Genomic DNA, 19550 nt, shown 5'->3' on the forward strand with positions numbered 1-19550 from the left:
CCACTCCCCAGTCCCCTCAAACCCCAGCCTCCACATACACCAGCCCCCCACATACACCAGCCCCCACATACCCCAGCCCCTGCAACCCCCAGGCCCCTTACTCACTGACTTTCTCTGTCGGAGCCCACTCCTCCTCCAGCTCCTCACCCTTCCGGGGCCCTGGAGACAACAACAGGAGGAAATGGTGCAGAGGGTCCGGGAGCCTCAGGAACGCACTTGCTCTCACACAGGGATCCCGGCTGTGTGGGTCCAGCCCCCAGACACACACCTTTGTGGTCCTTGTCCTTCTCCACAGTCCATTTGTCATCTGTCTCCTCCTCTTTGGGGCTGCCCTCCTTTTTGGGTTTCTCTGAACAGTGGAAAGTAGAAGAAGCCTGTCACCTTAGCCCTGGGCTTCAGGGGGCAGGGGGGTCAGGGGTCAGGCCTGCACTGGGGTCAGGCCGGGGGAGGGGGGAACAGCTTGGTTCCACTCACTCAGGTCCTCCTTCTCTTCATCTGTCTCCAGCTCAGTGTGGGGTTTCCTGGGTCTGGGAGGCCCGAAGTAATAGTCCACTGTGGGGAGGCAGAGCCCTGCTGAGGTGGCCCAGATGCTGCCCCCAGGGCCCCCTCTGGGAGCCAGAGCTCCTGGATCCACAGGAGCCTGGCCGGCAGGACTGGCCAGGAGGAAGTGCAGGAGGAGGAGGTGGGGTCAGGGCAGGGCTTAAGAATCCAGGTAGGCAGGGATGAGGAGGGAGGGGCTCCTGGAAGCGAGGCCACCTAGGCGCAGGCAGGATGAGCCCGAGCCCGGGAAGTCACCAGCCTGACCTGGGAGGCCGTGGCCTCGGGAAAGGTGGGCCACGGAGTCTGGGCAGGGAATGGGGCATACACAGGACACACCTTGAGGGACACCTGACGCCTGTGGCCGGGAGGGGGTGGTCTTGAGTGAGGGCTGAGCTGGGGCCAAAGGTCAGTGGGAAGGATTGGTGGGGCCCTGGGGGCAGGGAAAGGGCAGGAACCTGCTCGGCCCCGCGGACACAGGCACAAGAGGGAGAGGACAGTGGCTGCCCAGGAGCTGGGGTCCTGCGCGGGTGAGGGCAGATAGAACGGGAGCAGGGGACGGAGACTGCAGCCCACTAGCGTTCGGGAGGGCACAGCCCGAGGGAGGAGATCAGACCAGGGCTGCGAGTCCATGTGGGCACGGAGGGGCGCTGGCAAGGCAACTCCCTGCAAAGCAGCGGAAGCAGGGGTGTGGCGGGCCGGGCCCAGGCGCTCACTGTCGTCATAGTGGGGGATCACGTAGCCATCTCCATAGTCGGGAGGCAGGGGGGGCGGCAGCGGCTTCGGAGGAGGCTCTGTGGAGGTGGGAGGCAGGGGTGGGCCCAGAGCCCCCGTGCCTGGCACCCCTCCCTCTCCCAGCGGTCCCCATCCTACCGATCCTCTCCTCAGGGGCCTCCAGCCCAGGCCCGGACGGCTCGGCCTTCTCCTCTGGGGGCTTCGGCCAGGGCCGCTCGGGCCTCCTCCTGCTGGGGGGTGGCCGAGGCTGCTTCTGACGTCGGATGTACTCAACTGAGGGGGGTGGCGGGCTCTGAGCCAGTCCAAGGCCCCCCTCAAGGGGAGAGGGGCTGGGAGGGCAGGGCCTCTGGGTGGGCCAACCATCAGTGGACCCCGGGGTCAGGGGTCCGGGTCCAGACAAGGGCAGGGGGAGCCTACTCACAATCCTCATAGTCCTCCCTCTCTATCTGGTCATTGTAGTCCAGGGTGGGTGGTTCGGTCTCCTCTTCTGGCTCTGGGGGAAATGCTCATGGCTGGCTTGTTGAAGACACTCACTGATGCCCCTACCCCGGCTCAGCCGGCCAAGGCAGCAGGTCCCCCAAGGCCGGGTGGATATTGCCCACTCACCAGACTGGCGCTCCGAATCAGCTTCTCCTCCTGGACCCAGCCAAGGACTTGGGAGGGCCCCGCCTGCAACACAAACCCCACAAGCCGGTGGATGGGAAGCCCGCCCTGACCACTGGTTGTATCGGGAGCCCCCACAAGACCTAGGCCCTGCCGACAGCTCCCAAAGCTTGAGCTCACTCCCAGGAGGCCTGGACTGCTCTGGCCTTCAGCACCCTGCTGGTATCTCCTGGGGCCTGAGAGCTGGAGGGCTTTCTGGGGAGCCTAGGCCCCAGCAGGAGGGCACCCCAAAGACTCAGAGCCCAACAATACACAGGAGGAGGGATCCAGGTGGGGGCCAGGGGACAGATCCAGGACACTGGAAAGCAAACCCTAACCACGAGGCTGCCAAGCATCCCCCTGCCCAGGCGAGGCAGCTGCCCCAAGGGAGCTCCAACCAAATGGCTACGTTCCTGACAACGAGGCTCCAGAGCCCACCCTGTCCGAGTGGCCCTCAGGATCTACCTGCAGGAAGCAGAGGCCTAGGGACCCCCTCTCCCTCCCAGTAGCCTAGCAGGTCAGAGCCCCACAACCCCAGGAGAGCCTGCACACACCTCCCCCGCGAGGCAGCTCCTCGGGGCTGGGGCTGGGAGGCAGGGGCTGTGGCCACCACGGGGTTTCGGTGGGGGGCCTCTTCCCAGCCGAGGGCCTCTTGGTGGCCTTGGGTGGCTTCTCCTTGGGCTTCTTGGGGGCCTTGGGTGGCTTCTCCTTGGGCTTCTTGGTGGCCTTGGGTGGCTTCTCCTTGGGCTTCTTGGTGGCCTTGGGTGGCTTCTCCTTGGGCTTCTTGGGTGGCCTGAGGGACCCCTCCAGGGGCTGCTGGGTTGCCTTGGGACCTTTGTCCTTCTTCCCTTTCTTCCCTTTGTCTTTGGCCTTTTCCAGAAGTGCTGTCACAAATGCCGATTTAAGTCAAATCGGTGGGGAGGTCGCTCCATACCTCCCGCGGCCACCCCAAGGTGCCCACAACCCGGGAAGAGCGGCTCTCACTGGTTCTTGCTGGCCCTGTGTTTCTTGGATTGGGAGACCGAGGGGTGAAGTCACTTGCCCTCTTGGAAGAGCTGGGATTGGAACCCAGGCTTTCTGCTGGCAGTTCTCTGCCACCAACACCACAGCTTGGCCCAGGGAGCAGGCCCTCACCCTCCCACCCGCCAAAACTCAACAGAGGCCCCTCATCATCCTCTTCCCCACGTGTCCGCTCAGCTGATCAGGGAGCGTTATACTGTGCAGGGCACCGAAGGGGCAGAGAGGTGACTGAGCCATCCAGGCGGGGGAGAATGCCCAGTCTAAAGGGGAAGGAGGTCTCATCCCCACCAACTGCCACCCAAAGTCAAGGGCCTGGGCCTGGGGCCTCCCTGAAGCTCCTGCAGAGCAAGAAAAAGGTCACTCATGTCCGTCTCGGGAAGTAAGGGGTCTGGGGTGGGTTGGCAGCTCTAACCAAGAGGGGGTCCTGGGGCCACATGGGGGGTGGGGGGACAGACAGGCACCGCAGCTGCTCAGCCCTCTCAGAGTCTGGGGGAGGAAGCGGGAGCAGGGCACGGGGCAGTCTGTGGGAGTCCTCCAGGCCCCTGAGCAAGTGCGAGGGAGAATGTGATGGGGGTGGTGGCCGGAGGCCTAAACACAGAAAAATTTACAGAATGCACACAGCCAGGAGAAACAGGGCTGCCACAGAGGCATCCAGGAGGCCAGGACAGTAAGCCTGGAATGGGGAGTAGAGGTTGGCGGGGGAGGCCATGTTGGGTCCTAGGATCCGCCTCCCAAGGGGTGGGGAAGGAGCCAGGAAAGATCTAGAAGAGGACACAGGGGAGGGGCTGCTGACCTCAGGAATGATGGATGGTGCTTTGGAGTCTCCTGGGAGAGAGAGATCAACAGGACCCTTGCCCCCCTCCAGAAAGTCACCATAAACAGCTGAGGTTTATTGACAACATTATGTAAGAAGTCCTGGGCCCTGCGCCCTGCAATGCACCACCACAGTGAATCCACGGCCACGGAAAGGGCGCTGCTGACTGCTCCCGGCGGCAGCCCCCTCACCTGCCTCTGTGCTCTTGGAACAGGAGGCCAGGCAGGAGGGTGCTGGGGAGCCCTCCCAAGGAAGGGCTGAGGCTGGGACTCTGGGGCTGGCGTGGGCACAGCCACGGTGTGCCACCCACAGGCCCCGTGAGGACAGGAGGGCAGCTCACAGGACCGACCTGGGGAGAGGCAGCCAAGTCCCCAGGTGGCTCAATGCTCGTCCTTCTGGGGGGCGGGGGGTGAGGGACGGGAGGGCCCAAACGGCGGATGTGCCTCGGTGCACAGAGGGCCACAGCCAGCACCGACCTCTGCGTGGCGCAGGGTCCTGCCAGACATCTGGGCTCTCCTGTGCCTCACAGAGCAGACTGGACAGCAGCCAAACCCTTGCCAGGGCCTGCCATTGTCACCTGAGAGGTGGGGCGCCCCGAGGTCCCCCATCGCACGGCGGGCCACCCCCCAGGCACGCCCCTGGGGATCTTACCCTCTTTGGCTACCCCCGGGCGCGCCCCCGGCTTGCCCCCCGTCTGGGCTTTGCGGGCGCGCAGGGTGGGCTCGGGGGGCGGCGGCGCCTCCAGGTCGTCCTCCCGGGTCTCAGGCTCCAACTCCCACAGGAAACCCTCGAGGAACTCCTCGATCTCGTCGTCGGTCAGCACCGTCTGCGGGCGCCCCCCGGGGCACAGCGCCAGGAGCACCAGGAGACAGCCGAGCAGGGGCGCCCCGCGCACGGCCGCCATGGCCGGGGCTTGCGCGGGGGGCAGGGGCGCGGGGGGCCCCCGGGGTGGCCAGGGGCGGGGACTCTGGGGAGGGGCGGCAGAGGGGTCCCGCGTGGGCGGGGGCGCCGGGGTCGGCGGAGGGCTCCGGGTGGGAGCGGCCGGGAGGATCCGGGGTGGGGCGAGGGGGCTCCGGGCCGGGCAATGGCTCAGGGGAGAGTGGGGGCTCCGGGGTGGCCGGGGGGCCTCTGCGGCGCTGGTGGCGGCTGGGAGCTCCGGCCCCGCGTGGCGCGCTCCCGCGCGCACCGCCTCTCCAAAGCTCCAGTGGCGGCCGGGGCGGGGGCGCCAGGGCTTCCGGAGCCGGCTGCCCCCACCCCTGGGGAAGGAGGAGGAGGAGGAGGAGCCGGGCGTGGACGGAGGGGCTGCGGGGGCGGGGCGGGGGGGCGGTGGCGGCGATCTGTCCCGGCGCCGCGCGCTTGGCACTTTCCGAAGCGGTAACTGGGGCCGGCCGGCGTCCACGGCCTGAGGCCTGCGCCTAGGACGGAGGACCTGCGTGGGGGGGAGGGGGGTCTTGAGGGCGCAGGTCCGAGGGGTCCAATGCCGCCCCCCCCCCCCACAATGGGTCTGCAGCACCGCGCTCGAGTCGGCTGGGACCGGGAGGCGAGATGCCACCCAGACCAATGGAGGGGTTTGGGAGCCCTGACGGCAGAGCCCAGCTGCGGCCTCTGGCCTCCGAGACCCTCCCCATCTCAGGGCTCCCGCCAGGCGGTGAACGCCCCTGGCCAACCCATCCTTGCCTCTCTCTGGAGGCTTGGGCTGGCAACTCTGTGAACTGTCACTAGCTTTCCTGCAGACGTCCAACTGATTTCCCGGTCTGTGGGCCCTGTGCTGGCTCCCGGTGAGGGACAGCTCTTCGGGAACTCACTCTCTAGTGGCAGGCAGGGGTAAACCTGCCCTCAGGGCAGGCCAGCTGCTCTGTTGGGGCTGGGAGTCCCTATGTAACGCCCCCCTCCCCCAGGTCCTGGCAGACAAGGGCAAGTTCGGAAGGGGGCGGAGACGGAGCAGGGAGGGAGGAGATTCCTTTCTCATTGTATTAAATCTGTGTATAATTCACAGGAATGGGACTCAGCACTCACACAATGATTTCCGTACAAGTTGAAGGGTTTCTTGCCTGCCCCTTCAGCTGGATGGGCGAAGCCCACCTCTCTGGCCTCTCCGGCAAATGGTACAGCCTCAGGTCAAGCCAGGTCTGCTCAAGGGAAGATCTGCGGGCAGTGCCTGTGAGCCCAGCTCCATGTGGAAGATATGGGGGCCACAAAGGCAAAGTAGACCAGACACTGCCCCCGCGGACCCCGCTGGGGAGAGACTTTGTGTGCCTTTAACCCAACGGAGCTGTGTGCTGGGATGTGCCCTGGGGACAGTCACTGGCCACTGAGGCAGGAGAGGCTATTATCTGGGGCTCGTCCCCTCCCCTAGAGTTTCTTCTGTTTCCTGTAGTGGACACTGTCTCACCTCTGCAGACGCACGGCTTTCCCACCAGCTTAGATCCCAACACGGACAGCCACTTCTCTCGTTCCTCTTACCAGAACCTGGTTTTTTAAAGACTGTTTACAGTAGCTCCAGCCACTGCATGCACCTGGGGGCACATATATTGGGTAGTCAGAGAATCTCAGGATTAATCAATAATATCTGTATGGGTGCCAGCATAGATCAGAGAATCCAGAATAGATTAGTAATGTCTGCCACGGGTGCTGGCATAGAGAGCTAGGATACGTGTGTTTCCATAGGCTCCTTGAAGGGTAAATGTCAGCTGGTCCCAAATGGGCCTCACACCTGAGGCTGGAGCTCCCAGAGCAGAAGGAATGAGGAAGCGAGAAAGAGCACAGCTGGATTCCATGGGTCAAGTTTAGCAGCAGTCAGCCCTGAGCCAAGGTTGTCTGTGAGGGTTTGGCCCCGTGAAGTAGCTGGGAAAACCCAGGAGCCCCTGGGAAGGTCCACAGGCAGTTTGGACCTTGGACTAAAGGGAAAGAGAAGGAGCAGGTCAGGAAGCCCCTGGGCCTCTTCACAAAGCCACGGCCAGCCCGAGGGACACTGTGGGGGCTGCTGGCTCAGCCCCCGGCCCGGGAACAGGACCCAGGGAGGCTCCGTACCCCTTCTGTTCAAGGCCCTTCCTTTGTTTCTCACCGGCTCACCCTTGTCCATGCTTAAAGAGGCAGTGGGACTGTGTTGGGAGCTGGTCCCGAGGCTCCCACCCCAGCTCTGGCCTCCCGGCCATCTGAGGGCAGCAAGTGACCCCCCTGCTCCCCAGCCTCAGGTGCAGATAGAGCATGTGCTGTGCCCGGCACGGTGTCAGCAGTGAGAACATGCCAGCGCCCAGCCCCTGCCGTCTCCCCCCCAGAGACCACGGCCGCCCACCTGAGCTCTCAGAGCACCACCCACCCCCTGCCCCCAGCCAGGCCTCCTGCTCCCTGCACTGTACTCGCCCTGTCATGTGTCCCCAGGCTGGTCCTGGCCATAGAGATGAAGCAAGCTCTTACCCATAAATGTCCTCTGTGAGCCTCTGAATCATCATTCTTGAAACTCTGTCTTGGAATTTGCTCTGTGGCCCCCAGTTGAGTGTGTCAAGCAGGGAGGCTCAAGGCTGGGGGGGTGCGGGGCTGCTGTGGAACGTCACTTCCCTGGGAACGCTCCTGAGTTCAGCTGGCTCACACATGGATCAGATTTGGGCCCAACATCCTCTGCCAGGGAAAATAGAAACCGTAAAAAAAAATTAGAAAGGAATAGAAAGAAACTTTTCCTCAGCCACAGTGAGTCACCAATGGGAACATGAGCAAAAGCCTCATAGGGAGCTGGGCAGGGGGTGGGGGCGGGGAGTTGGGGGCTCTCTGCCCCCAAGTGTCCGAGCAGGTGGAGAGCAGGGTGACTGCTGTCCAGGCCGGGCCAGGAACCCCTGCTCCGTGGGTGGGGCTGGGACCCCACTTCACTTTCAGACGTGCACCCTGGAAAGTCCTAGAGCTGGGCCCAGGTTCTGCCTGGGGGCAGGGAGGCAGCCACAGGGCCTGTTAGGGGATCCCTGTCTGCTGAGGAGCACGGCAACTAACCAGACTCCCCAAGGGCAGCCCAAAGCAGGTCCAGGGGAGTGGGAGGCTCATGGCCTCCTGTGGCTGCCATTCACCCTTTCAGGGCCCAGTGCCTCCTGCTGGGCGGGAGGGGGGTATCGGTGTGCATGGCCAAGGGCTCTTGGGAGCTAGTGGGGGTCTGTTGGACCCCCTGGCCTCTGCACCCCCACCTCCAACTTCCTGAGAGAAGCCAGGGCCTTCCCCTCGCTCCCCGGAAGGATCTGCCCAACGGGCCACAGCAGGACCGGGCTTGCCAGGGAGAGGGAGACTGATCTCTCAGCCTGGTAGGCCCACTCTAGGTGCCTCCAGAGAGAGGAAAGAGAGTTCCCGGGAGAACCTGTGGGCCGATGGTTAGTCCTCGGGAGAGAGAGCTGGAGGGGCTCTCCCCGCCCACGGTCAGGAGCGGGGACCCTCAGAGGTTAGCAGCAGCCCCATCTTGGAGGAATGGGCCAGTGCAGAGCCCTGCAGGCTGCCGTGGAGGGCCAGGGGACATGTAGGCAAAGCTGCCAGGTGGGGGGCACCAAGGCCACGTTGCCCATTTCAGTAATGCCTCCTGCCCCCAGCAGGGGGCGGCGGGGGAGCCAGGAGCTCCCACATCGGAAGGGGTGAGGAGGTGGAGAAGAATGGGAAGGAATGGAACCCACCCTCTTTCCAGTCTGCTGGGGCCCATCCCACAGGGACGGGGAGGGAAGATGCTGTGGGTAGGGCAAGGAACGGAGGCTTTGTTTTAGCTCCGGCTGGCCTTCAGAGGAGGCAGCTCTACTCCTTGCGGTGAGGAGACCCCAGGATGGGCCTGGGGCAGGAGGGAGAGGAGATTTACCCCCTCCTCCCACCATCCCAGAAGTCAGTCTTAGAACTGTGACCTCGAATAATTCCGTCGACTTAGTCTGTAAGAGGAGGGTGGCTCAGGACCCCTGGGGCCCCTGCCCCAAGGGAAACAGCCTGAGGAGCAGGGTTAGTATCTGCAGCCTGGTTTGGGCCTTGGGAAGTGTGAGGGTCACTCCCCCACCCCCCCACCTTGGCCCTGTTCCCTCCACCCACCAGACCTCAGGGTTCCTGCTTTCCAAATGTGGTCACCGGAAGCACTAGAGAATGCTGGTGGGGGGCCATGGGGTGGGGGTTGGGAGGCCTGGGGGGGAGGCAGGGAGGAGGCCCTCTACTGGCCCTTCTGGGGAAGAGCTGAGCTCTGGGCCAAAAGATGTCCCCAGGCCAGCCAGCCAGCCACCCCAGCAGGAGACCGCAATCCCCCCATGTGGTTGCGGCCGCAACGTCCACAGTCTCATCGCCCTCCACCTCCTGGTCTCCAGCCCACAGCGCCCCCCCCCCGGTGCCTGCCCCCGCACCTTTGGGCCCCCAGGCAATTTGTGCATGCCTCTGTGGCCGTGGCTCCCGGACTGGCTCACTGGCTCCTGGAGCTCTCAACAAGCTGCCAGCCTAAGCATGGCCCAGAGAGCCAGCAGGCCTGGAGGCAGCCTTCCTCTGGAGACCGTCAGGCTGGAGGGCACCGGAAGTCAGTGACTGGACCATCCACGGACAGAGGGCGAGGGGAGGGCAACGACCGCGGGGAGACAGAGTCCTGGCCTGTGGGGGAAAAGGCAGGGGGGATCTCAGTGGGGGAGACTCGAGCTGCCCCAGGCCTGGACTCCCCCCTGGTCAGGCACCCAAGTCTCTGGACCTGGACGTGGATGGCAGACGGGGAAGTGATTCATACTTGTCCAGCAGGCCACCATCTCTCCCCATTCTTTTTTTTTTTTTTTTTAAGATTTCATTTATTTATTTGACAGAGAGAGGTAGAGGCACAGCGAGAGAGGGAACACAAGCAGGGGGAGTAGGAAAGAGAGAAGCAGGCTTCCCACCGAGCAGGGAGCCCGATGCGGGACTCGATCCCAGGACTCCAGGATCATGACCAGAGCTGAAGGCAGTCGCCTAACCAACTGAGCCACCCAGGCGCCCCCCATCTCTCCCCATTCTTAAGCGAGAAAGCAGCCGCTCCGGGAGAAGTGATGTGTTCAGGTCACAGCGTGTCACCGACGGGGAAGGGCCAGGCAGGGACTCCGGAGCCAGACTGAATGTTCTTTCCATCTGGGCTCCACAGCCTCCGGCCCTGGGCCAGGGGGCCATAGTGACACTAGCCCCTCCTGCTGAGGCCCTAGTGTCACCACGGGACATCCTGCTCTCGGCCTGGGCAGAGGGGGGACATTGACCCACCAACAGCACCGCATACCCACGGTCTGGCTGGGGTAGCCACCGGGCCCGGGAACAGGGACAGGCAGGAATGGCAGAGCCTGGGAGGCCCCGAGGACACCCTCCTAGGCTCCTGGGGCCTCAGGGGAGGCAGCTCACATACCAAGGCTGGGCCGTGAGGGGAGCAAAGCCTCAGTACTGAGATGGCCCAGTGGGGCCTTCGGAAGGGCCTTCCTCCACGGCCTGGCCAGCCAGCCCACGTGTGGGGATGCTCTCACTGGAAGGCCTGGAAAGCCCAGGCTCTGGACGGCAGGCCTGGGATCATGTCCCAGCTCCTCTCCGTCTCCTGGAGTCCTGGGTCTGTCTCCAGGGAGCAAGGGAGAGAAGACCCCGGGCCCATCCCACCCTTCTGCTCCTCCCTCTTGGGATCGGCCCCTAGAAATGCCCCCTTGCCCACAGTCTGGATGTTAACGGGGGGGTCAGGCTGCGCGGGGGCCTCGGGTCTCCCAGACAGTGTCTAGTCGTCCACACAACTGGCAGAACAATTTCCTTGGGTTTCTGACATGTGATTTTCCACAGTCCGGTGTCCCCGCCCAGCTCCCCAGGCCTGCTCTGCTGAGTGAGCAGAGTTCCGCCGGATTCCTTCCACTCACCACAGGACCCAGCCCCTCGGGGAGACGGGGGTCACCGCAGCCACAGGGGTGCTGCTGGCTGGTGGGGGGCAGGCTTCCAGGGCCCTGGGAGAGTCTGTGTCGGTGGACGGACAATGGCCAGCCAGTGGCGCGTCCCAGGGGAAGGGTTCCAGACAGCGTCTGCTGGGAAGCAGAATGTGGATCCTGGTGCCCATCCTCGCCCAGATGAACTCCCAATGGGTTGAAGATACAGCTGTTAAAAGAGAAGCCATCCCGGTCTTCAAGGGAAACAGGGGTCTGAGTTTGGGTTCCTCTTGGGAGAAGGTTCTCAGCAGGAACTGCAGAAGAAGTATCAAGAACTTCGGCTGGATAAAAGTTTTAGCTTTCTTTTCAAAACACACTGAAGTTTAAATGATAAGGCAAATGAAACGCTGGGGAAGGGCCTACACCGCCAAACAGAGATAGCATTTTAGGGGTGCACTGTGACCCCAGAGCGGCTCTCTGAGCCTCTGTTTCTCCCCTCCAACAAGAGGTCCCAAGGGCACAAGGACTGCCTCCGATAAATCTAGAAAGGTGTGCCTAAAAAACAGTGTCTTTGATAAAAGGAAGCTGTTCGATAAAATTCTTTACATTTCTTTTTTTAAAAATTTTATTTATTCATTCATGAGAGACAGAGGGAGAGGCAGAGGCAGAGGGAGAAGCAGGCTCCCCGCGGAGTAGGGAGCCCGATGAGGGACTCGATCCCAGGACCCTGGGATCATGACCTGAGCCGAAGGCAGATGCTTAACTGACTGAGCCACCCAGGCGTCCCAAATTCTTTACATTTCTAAACCAATCTTTGTTCCCGTTTTTTAAAGCGAGTGATGACACAGAATCCGGCAAGTCACAAAAGTACAAGCCTAAGTGGCCAGTAAATACTTACCAACTGTTGACCTCATTAAAAATCAGGAAAATGCCAATTAAAATATGCTCGGTCCTCCTTTTCCTATGTAAGATGCTCCAGGATTGAATGTCTCCTGGCGCAGGCGGTGCTGGGGAGCGACTGACCACCGTCACTCAGGGTCACTTGGCTGCAAAGAACAGGACGGAAAAAAAAAAAAAAGAACAGGACCTTGCTGTGCTTGCTCACTGTGTGTGTCCGACTGGGCTGGGGACGCCCTGGTGCTGGTAAAACGTTACTTCTGGGTGTGTCCGTGTGGCGTTTCCAGAACAGGTTTGCTGAGCCGCACCCGTGTGCTGGGAAGAGCTGACAGTCCTCCCCAGCGAGCCAAACGTGCATGAGAGCAAGATGAATCTCTGTCTCCCTTCCCCCCTTTCCCACTCTCTACGTCTATGTATCTGCATATATATTATATACATACACATCTGTTTATAGTGATACACATACACATACCCTGTGGGTTCCGTTGCTCTGGAGAACCCTGGCCAGTACCTCCTCCACAGCAGCCGAGCCTGGACGGGCCATCCCACAGACACCTGGTGGGACAGGGCCTCTGCTCTCCTCTGCAGCCCAGCCTTCCCTGTCCCCCCCAGGCCCCGCCACACCCCGGAACTTCAGCTCACTACAGGTCCCAGGGAAGGCTGGGACCGGGTGACTAGACGCCAGCCTACCCCTCGTTCCCGTCCGCCTCAGCCAGAGGGCTGGCTGCATGCACACCACACGGGGCTGCACCGGGCCACCTCCCCAGGGGCCACGAGAGGACCTGAGGGCTGAGCAGGCCCCAGCTCGTCTTCTCAGGAAACTGGATGCCAGCCTTACAAAGATCATGTGCCGCGGCACCCCCACCTATGACACTCTCATGCCCTGAGGTGGGCTGTGGCCACATGGAGGTGCCCTGTGGCCCTGGGGGTGACAAGCCTGCTTGCACAGCCCATCCACAGGGAATCTGGGGAGCAAGATACTGCGTTAGTCACTGAGAAATCCCCCCCGGGCCCACCCAGACTAGTATGTGTCCTGTCTTGGGGACGCGTTTGCTGTTCCTTCTGCTGACATCACTACTTTCTGTCCTTTACCCAAAGAGCCCCTCTCACTGAGGCTCCCCACACTGCCCTGCATAGAACTTCAGCCCTCCCCCGTGTGCCCTGAAACAGCCCACCCACGCCCCCAGTTGATAGCCGACATATTGACCCATGGGGCCATCCTGAGGGTATTAAGTGGCCTGCCTGTGCAGATGCCCTTTGCCCTCCTCCCGTGACTTTGTAGGCACCCCCCCCTTGACTATAGGCTTGGCCACGTGGCTGCTCTGGCCAGTGGGACAGGAACAGACCTGGCTCAAGGAGAGGCTTGAAGAAGCGCTTGCGGCATCCTGCTCCCTGTCCCCCCAACCTTCCAGAACTATGAGGGCAAACCTGGGCTGGCCCGCTGGAGAACAGACCACAGGGGCAGGCTGAGGCCCTGGGGGGACCGACATCCTGCCAGGGGGACCATGAGGGCGACCAGGGAGGCCAGCCAAGCCGGGCTCAGACAGGCAGAACAGCCTGGAGAGTTGGCAGGCATGTGAGCTAATAAATGTGATTGCTTCCATCTGCTGAGCTAGGTGGTTGGTCACTCGGCGGGGTCTGACACTTACTCGCGCATTTACTACCTTTCTCCACCGCCGTGATGTTTACTACTGCATCCTGCCTGTTTAGAGGACAGTCCGGCACACAAGGCCCTGAGTAAACATCTGTTAAGTGTCTGAACATGGGACAGATACCTTCATAGGGTCCTGTGAGCCAGAGAGCAGCGTCGGCTGGAACCGTGTGATGACAGGAGTGTGGTCAGTGCTGGAGCTCACGAGGAGCTCATAGTCCTGTGTACAAACACTGTCCCCAAAGAAGGGGAGTCAGACTCAGCGTCTAGAACCCCAAAGACGTGGAAGTCTGGGGGGACCACCACCCCATGTGTGTCCAAGGCCAGCCCTCAGGGACTCCTGTGGGATTGTGTAAGCCAAGCCAGGCCAACCCCAGGCTGCACGGGCTCACATGGGCACAGGGGCATCTCCTGGTAAGAAGTGCTTGCCAAGGGCAGCCAAAGTCAAGTTGTATGCATTTCGTGCCAGGATGACTTGCTCAGTCAAAAGCATTCATAGACTGGCTCTATGAGCGGGCACTGTCACCCTGAGCCCACGCAGGAGGGACCCCCACTGCCGGGAGCCTTCCCTCCAGCAGAGGAGACAGATGCCATTGCCCAGCAGGCTGAGGGGCGAGCAGGAGGACCAGCCAGGGCTTTGTTACCAGCACAGGGCTCCTGGAGGGAGGAGTGAGTGCGCTGGGCCAGGCAAGTCCCTGCAGGGAAGGGATGGTGTCCTGGAGAGGGGCATGCACCTGCCAAGGTCCAGAAAACCCTGCTGGAGGGGAGCAGCTGAAAGGATTGTGGAAGGACGGGGACAGTGTGGACAGGGGTTAGGGGCAATGTGAGGCCTGTGTGCGTCTGCAGGAAGCCGACTCGAACTGGGGTTCTATCCCGTGGGCAGAGGGACTTCCTGCAGCTGAGTGGAGTCACAGAGACTAGAAGGACTGCGGGGTGCAAGGATGCCAGGCTGGGGACGATACTGGGGCAGCGCCCCCAAAACCTGGGCTCAGCAGATGGTGGGGGAGGGGCCAGCGAGGCCACTGGTTGTAACGGGTGGGTGGGGGTCTGAGGGGGGCCCACAGGAGGAGAATTTCCGGAGGAGGGGATGGGTAAAACAGGGTGGGGCATGCCCTGCAGACCGCTGGTCACACATTCCTGAACCCAGGGGCATGAACCGGGCAGTGTCGATTTGGGGGTGACTGATGGGTGAGAGGAAGGTCAGACTCCCCCAGGGGGGTGTGGGGAGAAGTGCCTCTACCCCATTCAGGTATGATGTAAGGTTCAGATGTGAGGCAGCAGTGGCCACTTGGCCCTATCCCCCCCCCTTGAGATGCCACTTCCCCAAATGAGTGTTCGTGGGGCTGGCCGGGCCCCCAGTGCCTGTGGCTGGGCTGGACGTCTGGGGTCCCGCCAACCATGCGCTGGGTCTGCAATCCTGCCAGCTGGGGGTCATCAGAAACAGGGGTGGTGCCCCTGCCTGCCCACTCCCACCTTGCCCCTGCACCCCAGCGGGCTCAGTGCCCCCACCTGCCAAACCCCTCAGGGCTGCTGTCTGTGGGTCTGTTGAACACTCTGTTTATTGTGCAAGCTCATTGTACAAAAATCAGAAAATAGGCAAAATAACAATGTGATTATGGTTAAGTTGTATCGAATGCATCCCACCTCCCAGAGAGAACAAATAACAGTTTTTACATCATCATCCCCTGCTTCTAGGAAGCACATAGGCTGGGAGGTCTGTGATGGAGCCAGGCTCCCTGGGTCCCATCCCTGAAATAATAGAAAATACATACATCAGTCTCCATCCCCATTCCTGACATGGAGCTCCTGAAACCCTTGGAATTTCCCAAGCAACAAGAGCACCTGGAGCATCTCTTGTTCTAACACACAGTCTTTGATCCCATCCCAGAACAGAGTTCCTAAATCTCTTGGAATTTCCTGGGTGAAGGGAGTGTCTTTCGCTCTAACGAGGTGACTCTGGGTGGGCTCCAGGATGGTTTCAGGAGGGGTGGTGGTCACCAGAAAGATCAAGCCATGATTAGGAGCCTGGAGCATTCCACCTCACCCCCATCCTCCTGGGAAGGGAGAGGGGCTTGGAGATTGGCTTGATGATGGATGCTGCCTCCCATGAGGAAGCCTCTATAAAATCCCTACAGTACAGGGTTTGAAGAGCTTCCCGCGGTGGTCTCCAGCTCCGTGGGGCCAGAATCGACTGGGTCAGTACCCTTCTGGACCCTGCCCTGTGTATCTCTTCATCTAGCCTTCATTCCTATCCCTTACCATCCTCTGTGACAAGTAATCTAGTAGGTAAACTGTTTTCCTGAGTCCTGTGAGCCGGGCTAATACATGATCAGAGGGGATCCCCAATCTCCAGCCAGCCAGTCAGAGCACAGAAGCTCCTAGACTTGAGGTTGCCATCTGGAGTGGGGTGGTGGCTGAGCCCTTAACCTGTAGGAACTGTAGGACAGCCAGCCAGTGTTGGAGAATTGTCCAGGGTGGGTGTCAGAAGTCGCGTGAGAGTCAAGGAGACCCAGGAGTGTTTTTCCAGGACAAGACCCCAACACTGCATTTCACTAGCCATGCAAACGGCAGGCAACTTATTTGAGCTCTCTGTGTCTCCGTCTCCTCCCCGGCAACAGGAGAGGGAGCATGGAGGTCATCCAGTGACGGGAATGTGCTGGGCATCGATGAGCTGACACATGTGAAGAGCTTAGGACAGCACCCGGCAGAGAGCGCTGATCTCATTATGTGTGCGTGCACATGCTTAAAAAATGTTTTATTATTAAAGCCTCAAACATATGCACCAGTGAAGACTTCCTGCCCATCACCAGCACCTAAGTTATCAGTCCATGGCTCGTCTTGTTTCTTCTTTGTCCCACCCTTCCCTCTACTCGGCATCATTGGAAGCAAATCCCAGACATCATATGACTTCACCAGGAGACAGTTGGTTGTGCATTTCTAAAAGAAAGGACTGCCTCCGCCTCTCTCTCCTTAACGTAACCTACGATCAGTCTTGACCACAATTCCCGTAGCATTCAGAGCTACCATCAATCGGCATGCACACGTCTCCAGCTGCCCCATGCATTCTACTTTCTGCAGCTGGTTTGTTTGAATTGGGATCCAAATGAGGCCACTGTGCTGTGATCAATAGCTCTGATCCTTGTATGTGTCAGTGGCCCTGAGTCTACACATCACCCGATGCGGGAAGACATCTGATCACTCCCCGTTACTAATCAGGACACAGGCGGGTTATGCACTCTGAAGAGGGTGGGGGAGGAAGGGCGTCTGCAGGAGGTGAGGGCAGGCCCAATCCCACTCCCCACCAGAGGGGCCGTGGGGCCCAGCGCCCAGCCCCCCTCACACCCTCAATCCTCACCCCAGGTTTCTAGGACACCACCTTGCCAGTTCTCCCCAGGCCCTGGGGACAGTCTCCCTCCTCCATTATGGAGGAGCCCTGTGTCTGCACATGGCCTGCATCTGTCCTCCCTCTGAGGGGACCTCCTAGCTCCCTTACCGTAGCTGCAGATGCGCCCAGGCCGCCCAGGCCGAGGTGCTGGCCCAATTCTGTCCTCCTCCTTCGGTTTCCGTGGGGTTCCAAGGACCAGTCTGAAGCCCCACTCCCGAGCTCCTTAGCACTCGGCTACCCAGCCTTTCTGCACCTGGAGCGGGTCCTCCCTCCTCTCTGACAGCCAGACCCAACCCCCTGAGGGCTCTTGTCAGCTCTACTCACACACCTCACCCCTGTCTGGCGCCTTCCAGCTGGCCTCTCAGAAGGGTCTCCTGGCCTCCACCCTTGCCCCGAGCTGCTCTCTGGACAGCATCAGGGGCTTGTGGAAGCTAAGCAGGGTCATGTCCGGCCCCCCGCTCAAAGCCTCTCCTCTGACTCTGGGTAAGTCAAAGACCTTCATGCGGCCAGAGGGCCTCACTTTCTGACCCTCCCCTGCTCACTCTGTGCTGGCCACACAGGTCCTTGCTTTTCCCGGCCCCGCGAGACCCCTCACCTGGAGCTCCGCGAGGTCACTGCTCAGACATCCTCCGTTCAGTGAGCCGTCGTGGACCTTCCTCACCTAGGATTGCAGCCCCCTCCCCTACTCCGGCCACACACACACACACACACACACACACACACACACACACACACACAGCCTCCCTCTGCCTCTCCACCTCGGGTTCGGTCTGCGGCACTCAGTGCTCCTCACCATTGTTCCAGCTACCTGATGCTGTGTAACGAGCAGCCCCGGAGCTGAGCGGCTTATAGCAGCAGTGATAATTCTCCATGTCGCATCAGCTAGAGTCCCGTGTGCGATGGTGGTCAGCAGCAAGCCGGAGGCACACTCCATCCTCCGGTCCCCTGGCCTCTCGTCACTCCAGGGCCAGCCCGCCAGCCCACGCTCCTTTCCATGGCAGCTGTCTTCCAAGCAGGAAGACACGGAAGCCGCAAGCCGTCTTCAGACGAAACCCAGAGGTCCCACAGTGTCACTCCTGCTGCGTTCTGTTGGTCAGAGCAAGTCCCAGGGCCAGCCCCGAATCAGAGGGGACTAGACCCTGCCTCCTGCCAGGGAGAGAGCATCCAGGTCACGCTGGGAAAGGGCGAGCAGGTGGGAGGGCTCCATGCAGCCATGCTGCCGATCCCCACCACACCATCTGGCATCTGACACAGTACCTGCCGTCACTTCATCATTGTCCCCCTTGCTTCCACTAAAACGCAACGAAGGCAGAGATTTCTGTGTGTCTAGTACCCTGCGCCCTCCGTGCTCAGACCAGAGCGTGGCGCACAGCATGATTTTGCTGAGACGGTGCCTCAGAAGTCAAAGGCCAGTGCTCAGTCATAGCTGTGCCTCTGTGACCTTGGAAACAGCACCTCAGCTCCAAGCCTCAGTTTCTCCATCTGTAAGATGGGAACATGACAGCAGGACCAATTCCACACCACTGAGAACAGAAATACAATGTAAAAAATAAGTAGCCCGGCACTCGGCCTCCAGGAGCTTCCGTAAACGTCAGCAGTGTACCGATGAGGACAGCAGGGCTGTGGCACCGAGACTCCACTCCTTTCTAACCGCACGGGGCCCTGACCTGGACGCCCCCCTGAGCTGCAGCTCCACTGCCAGTCTTCTTCTGGGGAAGGGTGGACTCTGACCTTGACCTGCCCCACACCCTGGGCAACCTGCTGCCTCCCTGTCTGACTTCTCAAGACCCTCCACCCTGTGGGCCGCAATCCAGGGCAACCTTGGCCATTCTGCCAAACTTACAGCAGCCCAGGGCTGTCCCTGAAGCCAATGAGCTGGAACTCCCTGTCATCATATCTGTGTTTTATTTCAAGGATAACAGTAGTAAATGGGAAAATACCTAAATAAAGGAAGCTGGGTGGCGGGGCTGTGGCCCCGGACGAGGGAAGCGTCTGTCCCTCCTGCGGGGGTCACAGCCTCGGGCAAGGTCCCGTCCAGGTGAGGGCAGGGCGGGCTCTTCCTGTCGGGTCAGCGATGGACCCCTGGGAGGGCTGCGAGCGCCCCCTGCCGGAGCTTCCAACCCCGGTACTGATGTGCAGTCTCGTTCGTTCAAGAACATAGTGGGGATTCTGTCGTGATACAAAGGGGATAAATAGTGGTGGGAAGGGTGCACAATTTTGCCAATTCGGGATGGAGTTTGGGTCAGCGAACATCCCTCTTCTCATAGGCCTTGGGACCCCTTAGGTCCCCCCTACTGGCAACCACACAGGGGTTGGCCAAATGGACCCAAAGAGCTCAGGTGAATGACATGCCTCTATCCTTCGCTCTCAGGCCAAGCTCCGTGGCGAGGGGGGTCAGGGGCTGTCCTTCACCCCCTGGCCCCGACTCTCCACTCCAGATCCTGACACACACACACACCCGGGGCCTCTTTTTTATACAGAGCCTGTCTGTATAAACACCCAGGGTGCTGGATTTAGGAAGTGGGCTTTGAGATGTAATTGGGTCATGAGGGTGGAGCCCTCCCGGAGGGGAGCAGGGCCCTTGTGAAAGAGGTGCCATGTCTCACCCTTGCACCCCATGGGGACACAGCGAGCCATGTGCAACTCTCCCCAACACGGAATCTGCAGTTCCAGCCTCCTGAACTGTGAGAAGTAAATCTCTGCGGTTTGGCCACCAGCACCAGTATTTATTGTAGCTGCCCATATGGGCCAAGACACCATCCAATCAGCAGCCCACCTCCTCCTCAAAAGGCAGTATGGTTTCCCAATAGTAAAGCATGTCTGTGTTATATCACCTTCCAGGCCCTTGGCAAGCTGCAGCCCCTAACATTAGCACATCTATTCTTGTCAGAAACTAAATCCTGTGGGTCTGATAGATCTTTGCAGATCAGGGAAGGATGGCCACAGAGCCCATCAGCAGAGTCCAGAGCTGAGCCCAGGTCAGAGCTGCACAGGAGGGTGGCAGGGTGAATGGTGGTGCCCCCAATTCAT

General features: G+C 60.7%; 1 protein-coding gene and 1 long non-coding RNA gene across 2 annotated transcripts in view; both read right to left on the reverse strand.

Annotated features, from left to right (window-relative positions):
* The window catches only part of AEBP1 (AE binding protein 1), a 9060-nt gene extending 4085 nt beyond the window's left edge, over window positions 1-4975 (reverse strand). Inside the window, exons 1-9 of the mRNA XM_081799729.1 lie at window positions 4400-4975; window positions 2469-2798; window positions 1879-1941; window positions 1694-1765; window positions 1411-1545; window positions 1254-1331; window positions 475-552; window positions 269-349; window positions 110-159 (exon numbers count right to left, since the gene is read on the reverse strand). Of these exons, the coding sequence (XP_081655855.1) occupies window positions 110-159; window positions 269-349; window positions 475-552; window positions 1254-1331; window positions 1411-1545; window positions 1694-1765; window positions 1879-1941; window positions 2469-2798; window positions 4400-4652 (1140 nt within the window). The 5' untranslated portion in view covers window positions 4653-4975. The remainder of the gene's footprint in view (window positions 1-109; window positions 160-268; window positions 350-474; window positions 553-1253; window positions 1332-1410; window positions 1546-1693; window positions 1766-1878; window positions 1942-2468; window positions 2799-4399) is intronic.
* A 79-nt stretch (window positions 4976-5054) lies between these two features.
* Window positions 5055-9243, reverse strand: LOC115941995 (uncharacterized). The gene is made up of 4 exons (XR_014139462.1): window positions 9091-9243; window positions 7166-7366; window positions 6141-6264; window positions 5055-5177 (listed from the first exon to the last, which is right to left on the reverse strand). It is a non-coding gene; the product is annotated as an uncharacterized LOC115941995 (long non-coding RNA).
* Between the last annotated feature and the right edge of the window lie 10307 nt (window positions 9244-19550).

This window comes from Leptonychotes weddellii, chromosome 12 (genome assembly GCF_054177405.1).
Source record: "Leptonychotes weddellii isolate Sample4059 chromosome 12, ASM5417740v2, whole genome shotgun sequence".
NCBI lineage: Eukaryota > Metazoa > Chordata > Mammalia > Carnivora > Phocidae > Leptonychotes > Leptonychotes weddellii.